General features: G+C 39.0%; 1 protein-coding gene across 1 annotated transcript in view; it reads right to left on the reverse strand.

Moving 5' to 3' along the window:
• Positions 1 to 12,632: 12,632 nt before the first annotated feature.
• USP46 (ubiquitin specific peptidase 46) overlaps positions 12,633 to 15,698 on the reverse strand; it is a 29,198-nt gene continuing 26,132 nt past the window's right edge. Inside the window, exons 6-9 of the mRNA XM_009885024.1 lie at positions 15,293 to 15,376; positions 14,782 to 14,979; positions 13,889 to 13,967; positions 12,633 to 12,880 (exon numbers count right to left, since the gene is read on the reverse strand). Coding sequence (XP_009883326.1) covers positions 12,779 to 12,880; positions 13,889 to 13,967; positions 14,782 to 14,979; positions 15,293 to 15,376 — 463 coding nt within the window. The 3' untranslated portion in view covers positions 12,633 to 12,778. The remainder of the gene's footprint in view (positions 12,881 to 13,888; positions 13,968 to 14,781; positions 14,980 to 15,292; positions 15,377 to 15,698) is intronic.

Consider the following 15,698-nt stretch of genomic DNA (forward strand, 5'->3'; position numbering starts at 1 on the left):
TCTGGACATGACCTTTGCCCACTGACTGATTGGAGTTATGATGGGGTATGTTGCTTGGAAATAAAATTCAATAATACTGACCTTTCAGTACAAACTTGGAGTGTATTTGTATCACCGAATTAATTCCTGGCACTTTTGGGCAGTTGTTTGATCTCTTTCTACAGATCTTTTCCTGTCAAATAAAGGTCACCTAGTCTTACTGTCTGCAAATGTCCCCCCTTGAAGGGAGTGCTGCAGTTATTAAAAGAAGACTGCCTGAAAAGGGAAAAATATACTGTTATAATCTAATTACTGTGCATAGGAGAGTAATTGAGGTTGCAGCCTCTACTCCTCTGACCTAAGCTCCACGATTCTCTGAGGTAGGTAAATATTGACATACCCATTTTCTAGGTGTGAAACAGAGGAAGAGAGAGGTTGCATTGTTTGCCCCTTGTAATACAATGAGTTCTTGATAGGGATGAGATCAGAAATCACAGGCTGTCACGTTCAGGCTGCAGACATTGATGCTTTCCTGAACGTCCTTTCCTGAAGGATGAGTCCTGTGAATGTGCCCTGTATTTGATATTGAACTGTTGCAAAATTCACTGTGGCTGATGGACTGGTATTGCAATCTCTCAGAGAGAGAGAAGCTAAGTACTCTTCCATTCAATAAGAGCTAGAATGGTAGAACATACTGTCCAAAATTACAGGAGTAATAGAATCATAGCATCATAGATTTGTTTTGGTTGGAAGAGAGCTTTAAGATCAACAAGTCCAACCATTAACCTAATGCTGATAAGTCGCCACTAAACTGTGTCCCTCAGCACTACATCTACACATCTTTTAAACACCTCCAGGAATGGTGACTCCACTTCCCTGGGCAGTCTGTTCCAACAGACAACACTTTCAGTGAAGAAATTTTTCCTAATATCCAATCTAAACCTCCCCTGGCACTACTTGAGGCCATTTCCTCTTGTCCTGTCAGTTGTAACTTGTGAGAAGGTACCGACCCCCACCTGGCTACACCCTCCTTTCAGGTAGTTGTAGAGAGCAATAACATCTTCCCTCAGCCTCTTCTCACCAGGTTAAACAACCCCAGTTCCCTCAGCTGCTTTTCATAAGACACGTGCCCCAGACACCTCACCAGCTTTGTTGCCCTTCTCTGGACACACCTCAGAATTTTAATGTGCTTCTTATACTGTGGTGCCCAAAATTGAAGGCAGTACTGAAGGTGGGGCCTCACCAGTGCTGAGTACAGGGAGGCGATCACTTCCCTAGTCCTGCTGGCCACCCTATTCCTGATGTAGGCTAGGATGCTGTTGGCCTTCTTGGCTAACTGGGCACACTGCCAGCTCATATTCAGATGGCTGTTCACCAACACCCCCAGGTCCTTTTGTGCTGGGCAGCTTTCCAGCCACTCTTCCCCAAGCCTGTAGCGCTGCATGGGGTTGTTGTGATCCAAGTGCAGGACCCGGCACTTGGCCTTGTTGATACAATTGGCCTCAGCCCCATCGATCCAGCCTGTCCAGATCCCTCTATAGAGCCATCCTGCTCTCCTGCCGGTCATCACTTCCGCATAACTTGGTATAGTCTGCAAACTTACTGAGGGTGCACTCAATCCCTCCTCCAGATTGTAGATAACGATATTAAACAGAACCGGCCCCGATATTGAGCCCTGGGGAACACCACTTGTGACTGGCCGCCAGCTGGATTTAACTCCATTCACCACCACTCTCTGGGCATGGTCTTCCAGCCAGTTTTTTACCCGGCAAAGCGTACGTCCATCCAAGCCATGAGCAGCAAGTTTCTCCAGGAGAATGCTGTGGGAAACGTGTCAAAGAATTAACTAAAGTCCAGGTAGACAACACCCGCAGCTTTTCCCTCATCCACTAAGTGGGTCACCTTGTCACTGAAGGAGATCAGGTTAGTCAAGCAGAACCTGCCTTTCATAAACCCATGCTGACTGGGTCTTATTGTCTGGTTGCAAAGAAGCCCATACATCATGGCTTATGGGGGGAAAAAATCCCACACCAATAAAAAGAGGGCAGAATGTCACTTGAAATTATGCCAGGGAAGCTGCATCTGGGGTTTTTTTTCATTAAGAATTGGTTACGTGAATTCAGGTTTAACAGAGTTTTGAGATAAAAAATGTTTTGCCTGGGGGATACAGCTCATTTTCATATTACAGGGATTTTGAATAAAATACTTTTGGATAAATAAAGTTCAATTGTATATAGAGCATGGTGAATGGAGTGGTTTATTTTCAGCTCAGCATCTGGAGGCTGGGATTTACTGCACAAGAGTGAGAGATTAAATATATTAAGGAAACACATTCTCTAGGTACATTTCTTCTCCAAGTGTCATGACAACTAAATGGACCTGCTAAACAGGGGGCGTTTATTCACTGCTGTTACCACACCGAACGCTGGCTGTGCACTCTCTGTATTCTGCAGTACTGCTTATTTATGATAACCTAATAGTCCTTCCTCATCCTCTGTAACTGCATTGGTGATCAATAAATGAATATGAATGTGTAACATTGCCATAAAATCAAGCTTTTAGATTTTATGCATCACCTTCTCTAAGCCATGGTAGAAATACAGTTTAATATAAATATTGAACACTACTCTGAAGCATGTTATTGGAAAAGTGTGGTTAATTCAGTGCTGGTTGAAACCGCGTTGCAACGTATTGATTCGATATGCCCAGAAATGTCCCCATATATGTCAATAGTAGAATTAGCAACCTGCGCTCAAGCATTTAAAAATACCACATTGTAAAGGTTAGGGGGAAGAATTCTTCTTACCTTTGGGGTTTTTTTTTGTCCTCAGGGCCAGCTTCTGGTGGGCAACTGTGCTATTCTGGTGTCTTAGCCAACACTGGTCTCTGCCTGAACTACTCATCTTGCAGAATTAAAACGGTCAAAACTTCAGTGACCTTACCTCAGAATAATTTTGTTCATCTGAAGATGTAACTAGAAATATCCAGAATGAAGAAAGAGAAATAAACCAAGTAAATGAAATCATCCTTGCTTTACTTAATATTTCCTGCTAGCGTATAATAATTAACAATTACTAGGGAGCAAAAGAAAGCTAATCCATTCCTTGGAAAGTAAAGCACTGTTATGACAAACTTCCCGAGTAACCTCAGCTGCCCCACTGCATTCCAGGCAAGACAAGCTTTTTCGGAGATAGCAAGGGATCAGGTTATACTGGAGCAATGTGCTACAAGATCTGCACTTTGAACTGCATCCAGAAGTGAATAGGTCATCAAGGCAGCTGCTGAGGAGCCGGCGAAAATGTTGCTACTAGTTGAACTGGTCTAGCTGAGGGGCAGCCAGATTCAGCTTGAGTTGTAGTTATCTAAAATACATAGGGATTTTGGTACACATTACCCAATTTCTACAATTTTCACCAAGTCAAGAGTTGGAAATTTATTAAGGTATCTGGTAAACTATTTTGAGGATGAAAAATGCTTCATAAATCACAGTGAGAATTATACGAGGTTGGCATGAGCCCACCTCTCCAGCCTGTCCAGGTCCCTCTGGATGGCATCCCTTCCCTCTTGCACATTGACCGCACCGCACAGCCATATCTTACAGCTGCACAGAAAACACAGCTCTGCACACCAAAGGTTTTATGAGGATGTTGTAAGCAACTTTATTTCAGGTTCTGTTATTACTAGTCCCACTGTAAAATTGCAAACCTGTCTGGAGCTTCTTTACAGCTACGCCAAAGTGATTGACAGTAGAATTTTGTCTCTATCAGATAACATCTTGGTGGATGCCTAAGCATTTGTGATGTCCAGTTTGCAACGCTGGGTGAAATCTGTATCTTCTGTTCCAACAGCTTTGCTCTTCTGGAACGTGACTTGAATATTTTTCCTCATATGTGTGTGAAATAAAATCCAAAGGATAATGTTTCACTCTGGCTTATTCCAAATTTCATTCCTGTATTGATGTCTTTATTTTACCCTTGCAGTGATTTAGCAAAAAATGTCTCTCAATCTCCACCTCTTGAATTATGTTTGATACTGGTAGGACTCTCCATGTACCCTGGGGCACCCTGCAAACTCCAGGTTGTTGCCTCCTCTGCTGCTTGCCTATTCATGGTGAGATGAAACACTCTGTTTAGCACCAGGTGATGTGTTTGCGGCTGGTTAAACTGATATAGACAAAGAGTATGTTCACTTTGAGTAATGATCACTCTTTACAGTGGTTAATACCACTAATGGCATCCCTCACAGCAAACCCATCCTTCACATCCAAACCCTGACATTGTGCTCAGAGTGATGGACACCTGCTGGGACAAAGTGGACTGAGTGTGCCTCCCCCCAACCATATAAGAATATGGGGAAGGAAACCATAAGGAAAAAAAAGGGAAAACTTGTTATGGTTCAGAAAAGTCTTGGATTGATTTGTTAAAGGAATCTTCTTTGGTTCAGACCACATGAGCAAACTGAAGTGGGAAAGTACGTACAGTTTTGGTTTTTTTTCTATATCTGTTAATGTATTTTCCTATGTAAAGAAAAGTGATTCTGTACTGGCAATAATACAAAACTCATGCACCACGTCTTCCTGGAAAGATGAGCTTGGGGAAAATGTGTATTGAGGCTGCTTAGGTGTGGAAAGGAGAGAGATGTCACTGGTCTGATCTGCCCTGGGAGAAAGGATTCAGGAAGATGCAGGTCTTCACAGGGTTCCTGGTCCCACAGCCTGTGCCACTGAAGTCTCCCAGAGGCAGCAAGGAGATGTGGCTACAATCTGTTTAGACTGAGGAAAGCCTGAAGCTCTTAGATCACAGTAGAGCAGGCAGATGAGTCATGCAGTGAGGGTGAGTGTACATGGAGATGGAGTAATCTTCTACTATTTGATATAAAATTAATAAGTGAAGAGGAACATTTTTCAGAACAGATAATTGAAATGTTCTGTTACAATATATACATATACTTATATGTCGTGAAAATGGTTGTCCTTTTTTTCTTCTTTAACAGTTTTTACTTGATTTTTAAATTGCACACAGACATTCAAGGAAATTAATGTCTCCAGAAAGAAGGTCTTCCATGTCATATATTTAGTCATGTCTAATAAATGTTGTTTCAAGTCTGGTGAGCGTATTTAAATGAGGAATTTTACAATTTTCTCCAACCATACCTGAGTTTTCAATCAAGGTGAAATTATATTTTTAGCATTTCTCTGTTTATCTGGTACACAGAACACAAACCAGTCTAATCTAAAACGATTAATCATATAACTCATACCAAAAAATACGGCACAGAAGCATGGGTAAACATCACACGGCTTCTGGGAAAATGCATTTCTGAAATGAGAGCACTTCTAGTGGATCAGTGATTGTGATCCTTGCTCTTGGAAACTTTTTCTTGCTTTCTTTAAATGTACACTATAAATTTAATTTCTTTAAAAGTATGGATTTGTGGTTTATTTATTTCAGTCATCTCCTGTGTTTTAGATTTCCGGCTCCATCCTGCAGTTAAAAGCTTATGTTCTTATAACCTATGAATAAATTTGAAGGTGCTTCAAGGTTTTCAATTTGAGAGGATATCTGTACTGTAAGACGTGAAGTGTTTTTCAACCTAGTCCTTTGATAGTCTGGTGTGCCATAAATCTTATAGCATGATAGCTATAAACTTAACATGTAGTTTGACAGCTCTGTTTGATTTTGGTTCTCTAAACGATTCTGAAGAAATATTAAGAATCCATTTAGACAAGAGCAAGAAACTCCAGCCCTTTATTTACCTCACTTTTGAGAAAGTAAACTGTGTTTGCTAATGAATAACTTCAGGGAAATGAGCAGGCTACAGGAACCTTTGAATTCTCTAACAGAATTTTAGACCTCATTAGCAAAACCCTTTCCCGCTCCAGTAGTCACAGGTAAACTCTCAGGCTAAAGGGCTTGGGATTCTCGTTGTTCCCTGATGCAAAAGGTAGTTGAATTCTGGTTGCTTTTTATTCTCTTCAGTTTTAGCTGTTCCCAGTAACATTGGCAAGGTCAGTGACGTGCTTTAACCAGGTACAGCTCAGTCACGCAATTGTAGGTATATTCCACCAAGACGACTCATGAACTGCATGCAAAATTTGCTCTCTTGAGATGCTTCAGAGGCAGCTAGCCCAGGTGGTGAAGTATTCTCTGAAGTAATTTAAAATGCGATGACTCCACTAAATGAAATAAAAAGTGAGCATCAGCAGTCTTGCCATCTGTAAGAATACAGATATCTGCCATGCAGAAGCATGTTGTGTAACAACCAACATCAATGGTCAGCCTTAGTCTGGCTCCAGCTGGATTCAAAGCAAGTTGAATGGAAGCAATATCAGCTAGGGACTTTATTTTATGTAAAATATAAACATGTTAACAGGAGAAAATACTGTTTTCTTATGTTACAACCTTAATAATCAACATGAGATTTATCTTACAGTTCTGCAGGTAGTGCAGGGTTTAATTACAAGTACATGATTAAAAAGAGCAGATACTCAAGTGTACACATACACCGTGTATTGTACGCTTTACTAGAAAGTCAGTATTTTTATGTGTCCCCAATTGTTTGCCTAATAGTTTTACTACCTCTTACTCCATTTAAAAAGCTAGCACAAAATATTTAAGTAGTTTTACTATGATTGTATAGTTTTGACAAGGTAGAGAGGGACTATATATTTACAAACAGATATACATATTCAAAGCCTCTGAAAAAACAACACTTTCTGTATTTTTTCCTCTTCTCTTTTTTCTTCCTCCTACCCTACACTCATATTCAAACAGCACATGGTGACTTTACTCCTAAAGAGTCACGGATAAGTTATGGAGCTTATGTTAAGTTTTCTTTAACAAAAGTCACTAAAGCTAGAAAACTGTTTCCAGGAAAAGCACTTGAACCTGCAACTTGGCTGCCCTGAATTTGCTCTTGCTGTTAGAAGGAGACTTGAGAGAGGACTAGGAAACAATTTAGAATGTGAACACTCTCTGCCTCGGGACATTTGCAAAGACAAACACCATTGCAAATACAAAGCTGATGTTTAAGCTCTGCCTTTTTAAGGAACGTATGCCTATTAATGAGGTTTTGGCTAGTGGGGAGAGAGGGCTTGCAAATATTTGATAATTATCTACAGTGGCAAGCAAGATCTTTTGGTGAATGCAAGGTGTCTTCGCAAAGGGTTTGCTCCTGCCGTTTCGGAAGCCCTAGGAGAAGGGTTAGGATTATCTAGAGGATGGAGCACTGACTTCAGTTGGGTACAAGCTGAGGGTTAGGAAGCTGCGTGCCAGTCCAGCTCCTCCTACAGACCTACTGTGCTATCACAGAAAAGTCACTTTCTCTTTAATGTTCTTAACTATAGCGAAATTGCCACCTGTAACAGTCTTCATCAGAAGCATTAGGCTGTTAAATTGACTACTGTGAATGGCACATGCAAGTTAATTTACACTGTGCAATAGTCCCAGTCTCGATAACCAAATGAAGCAGAATTATTAAAGAATTATAGCAACTCTGAGACCATGAATAAAGGGAGTTATGTGCAGTTTAATATTAAATCATTTGGGAAAAGCCAGAAAACAAACCTCCTAGGGTGTAAAGAATCATTACTGCATAAAAAGGTGTGGGCTTAGCCCAGATGGTCCCATCAGGTGGGCACATACCTCCTGATAGGTGTTATTTGCCCTTGTATGCAAAAGGAGTGTGTTAATCTGAATAAGTCTTGTGGACAGGTTCAAGCAATCTCTTTGAAGTAATGCAGGTTAACTGGAAAGAAATTAAAGGGGTGTCTATTGAGGCTTCCCAAGGGCTATTTAAATATTAAGTAAGTGCCATGTTAAATCAAGAAGAAACACCTCAGCAACAGAACTGATGCAACAGGAAAAAGCCCTGGGCTTTTCATTGATCAAAGAGAATACAACATCTAAAAACCTAAGAATAACCCGTGTGTTAGCAACACAGAAAGTTAGTGACTTTCTGATATGGACACCACAGATGCTGGCCGCTAAGAAACATCCAGTGTCTTTGATAGCTGGTGTTGTTTTTTTATACCAGGACTTATCCTACTTCATTATCTCTTTGCTGTATATGAACCCAAGTGTAGAGAAAGAAGATGCGAAAAGATTGCTCTCCTTGTGAGCACTCACATGAGAGCCAAGAATATACGCAGCTCTTAAGGTCATTCATACTTGAGACTGTACAGAACACAGATGGAATGGCAAAGAGAGCAATATCTGTATCGTCAGCGGATTGACAGCTAACTCTGTGTTTGGTAAAAGAATTCTCCTGTGAGAAGTGGAGCTTTTCTAAATATACTGATTGATAACAGTGCCACAGGTTAAAGCATTACAGTCATTCTCAGCTGGGTTAGCAGGTAGAGTGCAAAAAAGGCTGTGAAATGTGCACTGTGAGTGCAACGTCAGGTACGCACTGCTGTGTGTAGCACACACAGCGTAAATATTGCATCCTTGTTATGTATGAACAAATACATACAAATTTGGGCTTCCCAAATTTACAATCCAACAAGGTCTATGAGCCTAAAAATGGAAATTGGGTTGTAACTAGAGACATTGGATCAAAAGCAAACAGCTGCAAAAGCAAAAAGACAAAGGCAAAATATTAAGCTGATTGGAATTTCACAAGATTGACATTGTTGCTTAAAGTGCTTGGGTTGATTACAGTTTAAAAAATCAAAGTACATAAAAATTAAAACAGCAAACTAAAAATATTAACTACATAAGTTATTATACAAATACAATAACAGACCAACAGAGAAATAAATTAAAACAAACACTGATAAAAGTTACTAGCAAAGAACCGGTACACAGCCAAAACTTCTTAAAATGTCTGGTACACGTTTAGCTGTAAGATACTGCTCACACTTGTCAGCAGCAAAAAAAGAGACAAACCAAGAAGGGTTTGCTGCTGAGAGGCATCAAATCACTGGCAGCTGCAAGCTGTCGGCTCAGGTCCCAAGTACATGATGCTGTAACAGATGGATGAATGAAATGTAATGTCTGAAGATAAAAGACAGGTTGTGGCAGGACTTCAGGACCCACTATGTAATGTGAATTACAGTTTCGGCTTAGTTAGGTCTTTAATATATTTATTAAAACTAATGTGAAGGAAACGCCTACTGCTTTATTTGCTTTACTCCAACTGCTAAAGGAATAAAACTTTTAAGATGTAATCTACTGCTCTGAGGTAACTGTAAATTATTAAAATAAAATTGACAGGAGTAATTTTGGGACTTAATTTCGACAAGGTGTTATGCTTCCCCAGTATGGTTTCTCCATTACTCCCCTCTTCTGCCTCCCTCTGCTATGTCCCAAAAATAGAAGTTACATAAAATCCTGACAGCCTGTTCCATGAAACATAAAAGTTGAGGTCTGAGCTCATCTGCTAAGATAACTGATTCATCAGCCCTGCAGTACTTCATTGGGCTCAGTGGAAAAACAGCACAGGACAAAAATGTTCTTTTTTCTAAGCAAGAACATAGTAACTAAATTTATAAATGGACAATGCATTTCAGCAACAGTGTGTGAAAGAAGTAGAAAACTTCAGATGTCATTAGGCCTAATATACTCAGAACCCGACACCATAAAAATAGTCATTTTAGGGAAGCACAGAATACTATTAGACATCTGTGCTACAATTTTGTTTTCTAGCTGCTGGCTGAAAAGCTTTTATTGTCCCAGATATTTTTCGGTTCTTTCATAAGGGACTGGAAATCTATACGTAAGCATAAGAGAAAAAGGATTATGTTTTATTTAATCAACTAAAATACTTTACATCATATGATTGTTCCTGTGAGGATCCCAATCCTGCAAAACCCGTGTGAGTGTCCTCAATTTGACAGAGAAGAGAAGTTCTGCTGCCTTGACTGGCGCTGTTCCTACAGCCATGATGGACAGCTTCTGCTGCACTGAAGTCAAGACATTCAGCACACTGTAGACTAGATATACTTTATAGAATTATGACTGCAATTTTTTTTTTCTTATCAAAAGACAATGCTTCGTCATTTAGCTGGTGTTAGCATAAAGTGAGTATTCCACAATTTTTCAGAGTTCATGTCGGACCGCTGATGTTGGACTGCTGTGATACCGGTGCTGTGATCTTTTCACAGGCCAGCATGAATTTAAAATGGGTTTCCATGTTTTATGAAAAGGCTTGCTCCAGTAATTTTACTTTCAATAGCATACTGCAATGATCTGTGTGTTTTACAACCTACAGCTGTCTTGCCACTGGAGAAAACTGAAGATTATTATCCTGTACTTCAGCATTTAAATATTCATTTATATTACATTTGTATTATTAACATTAAAAAAATAAATTTTCAGATAAGTCAATTGAAATACGGAAAGCATTTCCTAAAATTGAACTGATTTAAAAATTATTTTTATGAAAAATTACTTTTCATATAAACATGAGCCCTAAACACTCAAAGGAAACCTTAAGAGTATCTTTTTTGTTGCTTGTTTTAAAATTGAAGAATGCCCTAAGGATGTTCAGCAGTAAACTGTGAAATACAGACCTTTGGACCAGCATTGGTTAGTGCTGACCTAGAAAGTGCCTTCATTCATGAGAAACCTCACCCATTTTAAAAGGCAAGTGAGTATTATATTTTTATATGGAAATTCTGAATGCATATAAATAAACCCATTAAAAAGTGATTTGCAGATTGAGCTTTTCAGTGGAAAAGCTCCTGGGCCTCAGTGAGAGTTGAAGTCTACTGTAAGATGTTTGTCTTCTCTGTTAGAGCCAGAACATTTCATTCTAACATCAATAAAAGAACTACAGCTGCATCCTGATTATGCTTGTCTTGAGCCTGCATACCAGCCTTCATTCATATGAGTGATCTCTGTAGACCACTCCTGTTTTTCACCTAAGTACTCTAACGTTACATTCTACGTCTGTTTTCTTGTATCGGTATAATAACAGGATAAATCACAAATAATGTTAGATGAAAAGTCCACTTCTGCTTCTCATTCAGTGTAAAGTGCTACATTTCTTTAGTTTACTAAACGGCCATTGATAAACTCAACTGAACTTCAATTCAGGTTACAGTAGAAGCTAGTACTTAATTTTCACCATTATTTAGCATTTCACAGTAGATTACAATGAAAAAAAAAAGTTATTCTCTTTCCTACAGAAGTCTAAAATACAAGATTTAGCTGCACTTCAAAAGCCACTTCTTGAAATGGAGTGTCGGCCATAAAGTGGCAGGCAGGCTTCTTAAAGAAAAGAAGGACCAACAGCAATGTTGTCTAATAAATACTTAACAAGAGTGAATGAAATATAACAGGTAGAAATACATTTTGTGAGATGAGAATATTTCCGTGAAAATATTAGAACCAACTGTCAGTCTCCCTGAAGACAACAAGCGTTCTTGCATTTGACTTTGTTGAAATAGGAATTTGCATACTGAAGTTCAAGAATTATATAATGGAGTGACAGTGTCAAACCAAGCAAGGTAGTTACACCATGTTACCACTGCCTCAACCTGCTATCAATCCCTTCTCATACCCTATCGATACTTTCTTCTACATTCATTCTTTGTCAAATTTCAGTATGTGAGCTCAGCAGTTTTATTAGCCAGTGCATGACTAGTGCCAGCCAAATTCACCCAGTAAAATCATAAACTATGCCTTTTGCAGTAAGCCTTTTGATGTTTTTAAAATCAGACACTCCAGAACCCTCTCTGTTTCTGTGGTGACCCAAATGCTGTCAAACACGGCCAAAATATTAGAGATGACATATACATGACAGTGTGTGTAAACATGCAAATTAATGGTTGTTATGTATTAGGTTATGTTGCTAGGAAACGGACTTGGTCTTGAGAAATGAAAATGGGACCTACAGATATTCAGAAAATTGCAAGATCAAGCCATGTCTTATGCATTGTATGAACAACACTTATTTAAATGGACTGTGCAATCTCAGTCCTGATGGATATGTTATACGTGAACAGCATTGGAATCTCTGCAAACTCGATGAAGTAAACAACCTATGATATAGTTTTAACGGAACAATAAGCTCAATCTCTGTAAGTGTAATTGATCTCTGTGTCATACGTGTCATCTCACTCCCTTTATTCCATTGTTCTGTATGTTCTGAAATCTCACCTCATCTGTACTATCTCATGATAAACAAAGTAACTGGACACACAGAATTACTTAGTTCCACTGTAATTTAAATCCCTCTATGTGAATTTTAGGCCTGAGATTAGGCACTGTAAGTTAACAATCCAAAGGTTAAATGATTTTGGAAGAACACTTTTTGTTTTTTTTAGCAGAGAGTAACATGTAAAAAAATCCCCTATACAACCACAATTCCAGTCGTCATGAAACAGATTTTTTTCCTTACACTTAAAATGGGTAAGTATATGTCAGGATCTATTTAAAGGAATGCTTGGTAAATCAACATACCCCAAAGCCATTTATAAAGTTTTAAACAATTTTGCCCTAAATGCAATGAACACTTCCATATAAAAAACTACTCTAGATGGATTGGGTTTAACAGTTGACATCCAAATCTTATTATCTGTAAATGTTAGTCCATATAAATTCCACTAAAATCTGACTGCAATTGACTCTTCAATCAGACTTAAAAACTACAAACAACTCCCCGCTCCCCAAAGTAAAGTTCCATGTGTCAAAAAATGAATGGTTATAGTCAATATCACATAGACCATTTAATAGGAGACAGTGTATCGTTGTTCAACCATTCAAGATGTGGACTGTGTAAAAGTCAGCTAACGGGGGCCATCACCTTCTTTTGCGTGCAGCATCGTTGTGCGCAATTGTCACAGTTTGCCAAGTCACTCTCTTGACTGATAGAATAAAATATAGCCAGACTCTGAATTTTTTGATATATCAGAGGTCAGACCATAGAATTCTTCAATAGCTTGAGCATCTATTTTCTGCAAAATAAATTAAAAAAAAAAAAGGTTTTAATATGCTGTTAGGTAAAAGAAACACCAAACATGGATTAAATGACTGCATAAACACAAAAGACAAATTCACTCATTTGTTTCAGGGTAGCAATTAGCAAATCCTGCTTGCAATTTAAGCAGTGAAAGGGTAACGTTCAGGGGCTAAGCCCTACTGGTTTTACTCATGGAAGTCAATAGGAATGTTTTGTCTCAGTGAACCTAACAGAATTAGGCTTTTTCCAATAACAGGGAGACTCCTTGGAATGCAGTAGTGAACATAGTTAAAACACCTATATGTGGCCACGTGACCCCATCCTTCTGAAATTTCTAGAAACCCTCTTCAAGACATGCCCCATCCAATGTCCCAGTGCTTACTTTCCTCCATCGGATTTACTCCTGGGAAATCAGATTCAAGACCTCAGTTTTGCCAAGGTGCCTCAATGACATAAAGGATTTACTTGAGAACGAATTGCAGAATGCTTAGACAGAATCTGTAATAGCTGTGGGCCAGATCCTACTCTAATTTACATTCAGACAAGCCCAGATTGACTACAGAATCCAGACTTTCTTGTAACTTCCCAATCGTTCAGAAATTAAAATTCTACAGCAATGCTAGCTTTACCCAGTCCGATTTTGCCAAGTGATATTGCCAAGGATTGCAGCATAGTTCCTGGATATTTTAGGTTTTAATGAATTAAATTGATTTTATTAGACATAGAAAACATTCCAAATTAAACCCTTAAAGTCTGATATTAAAACTGTTTGATGATATTCTGAAATGGAACACCCCTCTCTGACACTGATTAATTAAACTACAGGATTAATAATTTTGTTTGCAATCTTACTTCCTAACAGAGTTGGGCTAGATGTCACATTACAACCAAACTGTGGCTTTGCAGACTAATAGTCTATACCCAGATCTGGATCAGAATTTAAACCCCAAATAGAGAAGAAAACATAACCACATGATCTCTACAATGTCATGTGCATACTGACCTCTACAATGTCATCATCAAACAAGAGCCAAAATCCATGACTTTTCACAATAGTGATATAATGTCCCCGATTTGGTCCACTAGAAAGCAAAACAAAAACACAAATGCCAAAATATTAGAAGATACTATTCAGTCTATTTTGTTAAGTCACATTTCTATATGCTATCAGACTGAATTGTAACTAAATGTTACGAAGAACGTACTAAACACATCCCTGGTGGTACAGTAGACAGTTACTCCTTTCACCTTTTTACTGACTTGTAAAAACTTCATCAACTGAAAGCTGAATGTCTTGTTTTCATCTGTACCATGACCATTTGCAAATTAACCTATAGAACACTTAACAATTTGCTCATGGCAGGTATCAACTATTGCAAATATTTTAAAAAATTATGAACTAAATTTAAGGGGGCAAACTGTTTGGTATCAACTGTGAATATTTAGTTACATACAGTCTTTGAGAAGAGGAAGAACAAGTCATATTCCTAGAGAACCAGGGATTTTTCTGTTTGTTTCGTATTGACATATGTGAGAAGCTTTATTAAAGCTGTAATTTTCATTGCCTTGACATGTTGAAAGGCCTAAATGATAGCAGCATCTGGCCCTCACAGTGCCCTGGCTCCCAAGCTCTCTAAGCAGGCTGATGAGGAAGGAGACACCTCCATTCATTTAAGCCAATCTTGTGACTTTTGGAGGACTGAGACATTATTTTTTAAACAAGTACAGATTTACTATGAGGGAGGGTGGCTAAGAGGTTCAGGCCAAGACACAGGCAAGCTGGTGTAGCAGCGGGGTTTATGTCCTCCCTCCCACTCTCCCCACATTTTGTCAGTCATGTCTCTGGCCTTGGCAAATATCTGGCAATAGCTGGAGATATACATGAAAGTAGCTTACCTTCCGCAGTGAACAACAACAGCTACCAAGTCGTACATCCGATCTAAGTTGACAGCATCGCCAGATGTGTTGAAGAGCCGTAACTCCAGAGGAAATACTACACGATAAGACAGCTTAGTATACCTGTGCAATTGCTCCATATACTTGAATCTCTTGAGGTGTAAGGCAAGAATCATTGGCAGTTTTTTTACTCTCATCCTGTGAAAGCATTAGAGTGCACATGATAAGGACCTGACCAGTTCAAAGCCATTCTGTCTTTCCTTAATGAGTAAATGTTTGCATTGTAAAAGCAAACAGTAACAGTAAGTTACTATAAAAAGTAACAGTAGTCAACTAGCAGTAGCTTCTAGATTAAGACACATGTAATAGCTTTGAATCTGTCTATAGGTTCTCTGGCCCACACAGAGAACACAATGGGGGTGTAAGTCTTCTATTTATCTAAACAATAAATATCAAGGAGGTTTGTCAAAGCCCAGGAGGAATGTGATGCAATAGCCTGCTCTTTGCTTACCTTTTCTGTGCCTCTTGTTTACTGCAGCAGGTTTCACAGTAGTACTTCTGTTCACTACATAATGTCTCTGTGTTACTGAAGTCTCTGGAAATAAATACAATTATCAGTTCTTAAAGGATCTTAACACTCTTGCCCCTCTTGGGCTGATGAACTGGAACCCTAAAAAGACACACAGGATGAAATCGTCTTTCCACTGAGTCCAATTTTCTAAAACATGTAAAGCAACTGTACGGGGTTTGCAAAGGGACTTAAGGTATCCGGTTGCTGTGACAGCCCTGTATTAGGAGGTGAGGACCTCCATACGATACAGGTGGAGGGTCAGGTATCTCAAAATGGAACTTATATTCTGGTCTCTTACATGTCAAGGGGCCACGTAGACTTGGGTGTAGTCACTCAATCCATCCAG

The sequence above is a fragment of the Charadrius vociferus genome, unplaced genomic scaffold (assembly GCF_000708025.1).
Source record: "Charadrius vociferus isolate BGI_N301 unplaced genomic scaffold, ASM70802v2 scaffold134, whole genome shotgun sequence".
NCBI classification, from domain to species: domain Eukaryota; kingdom Metazoa; phylum Chordata; class Aves; order Charadriiformes; family Charadriidae; genus Charadrius; species Charadrius vociferus.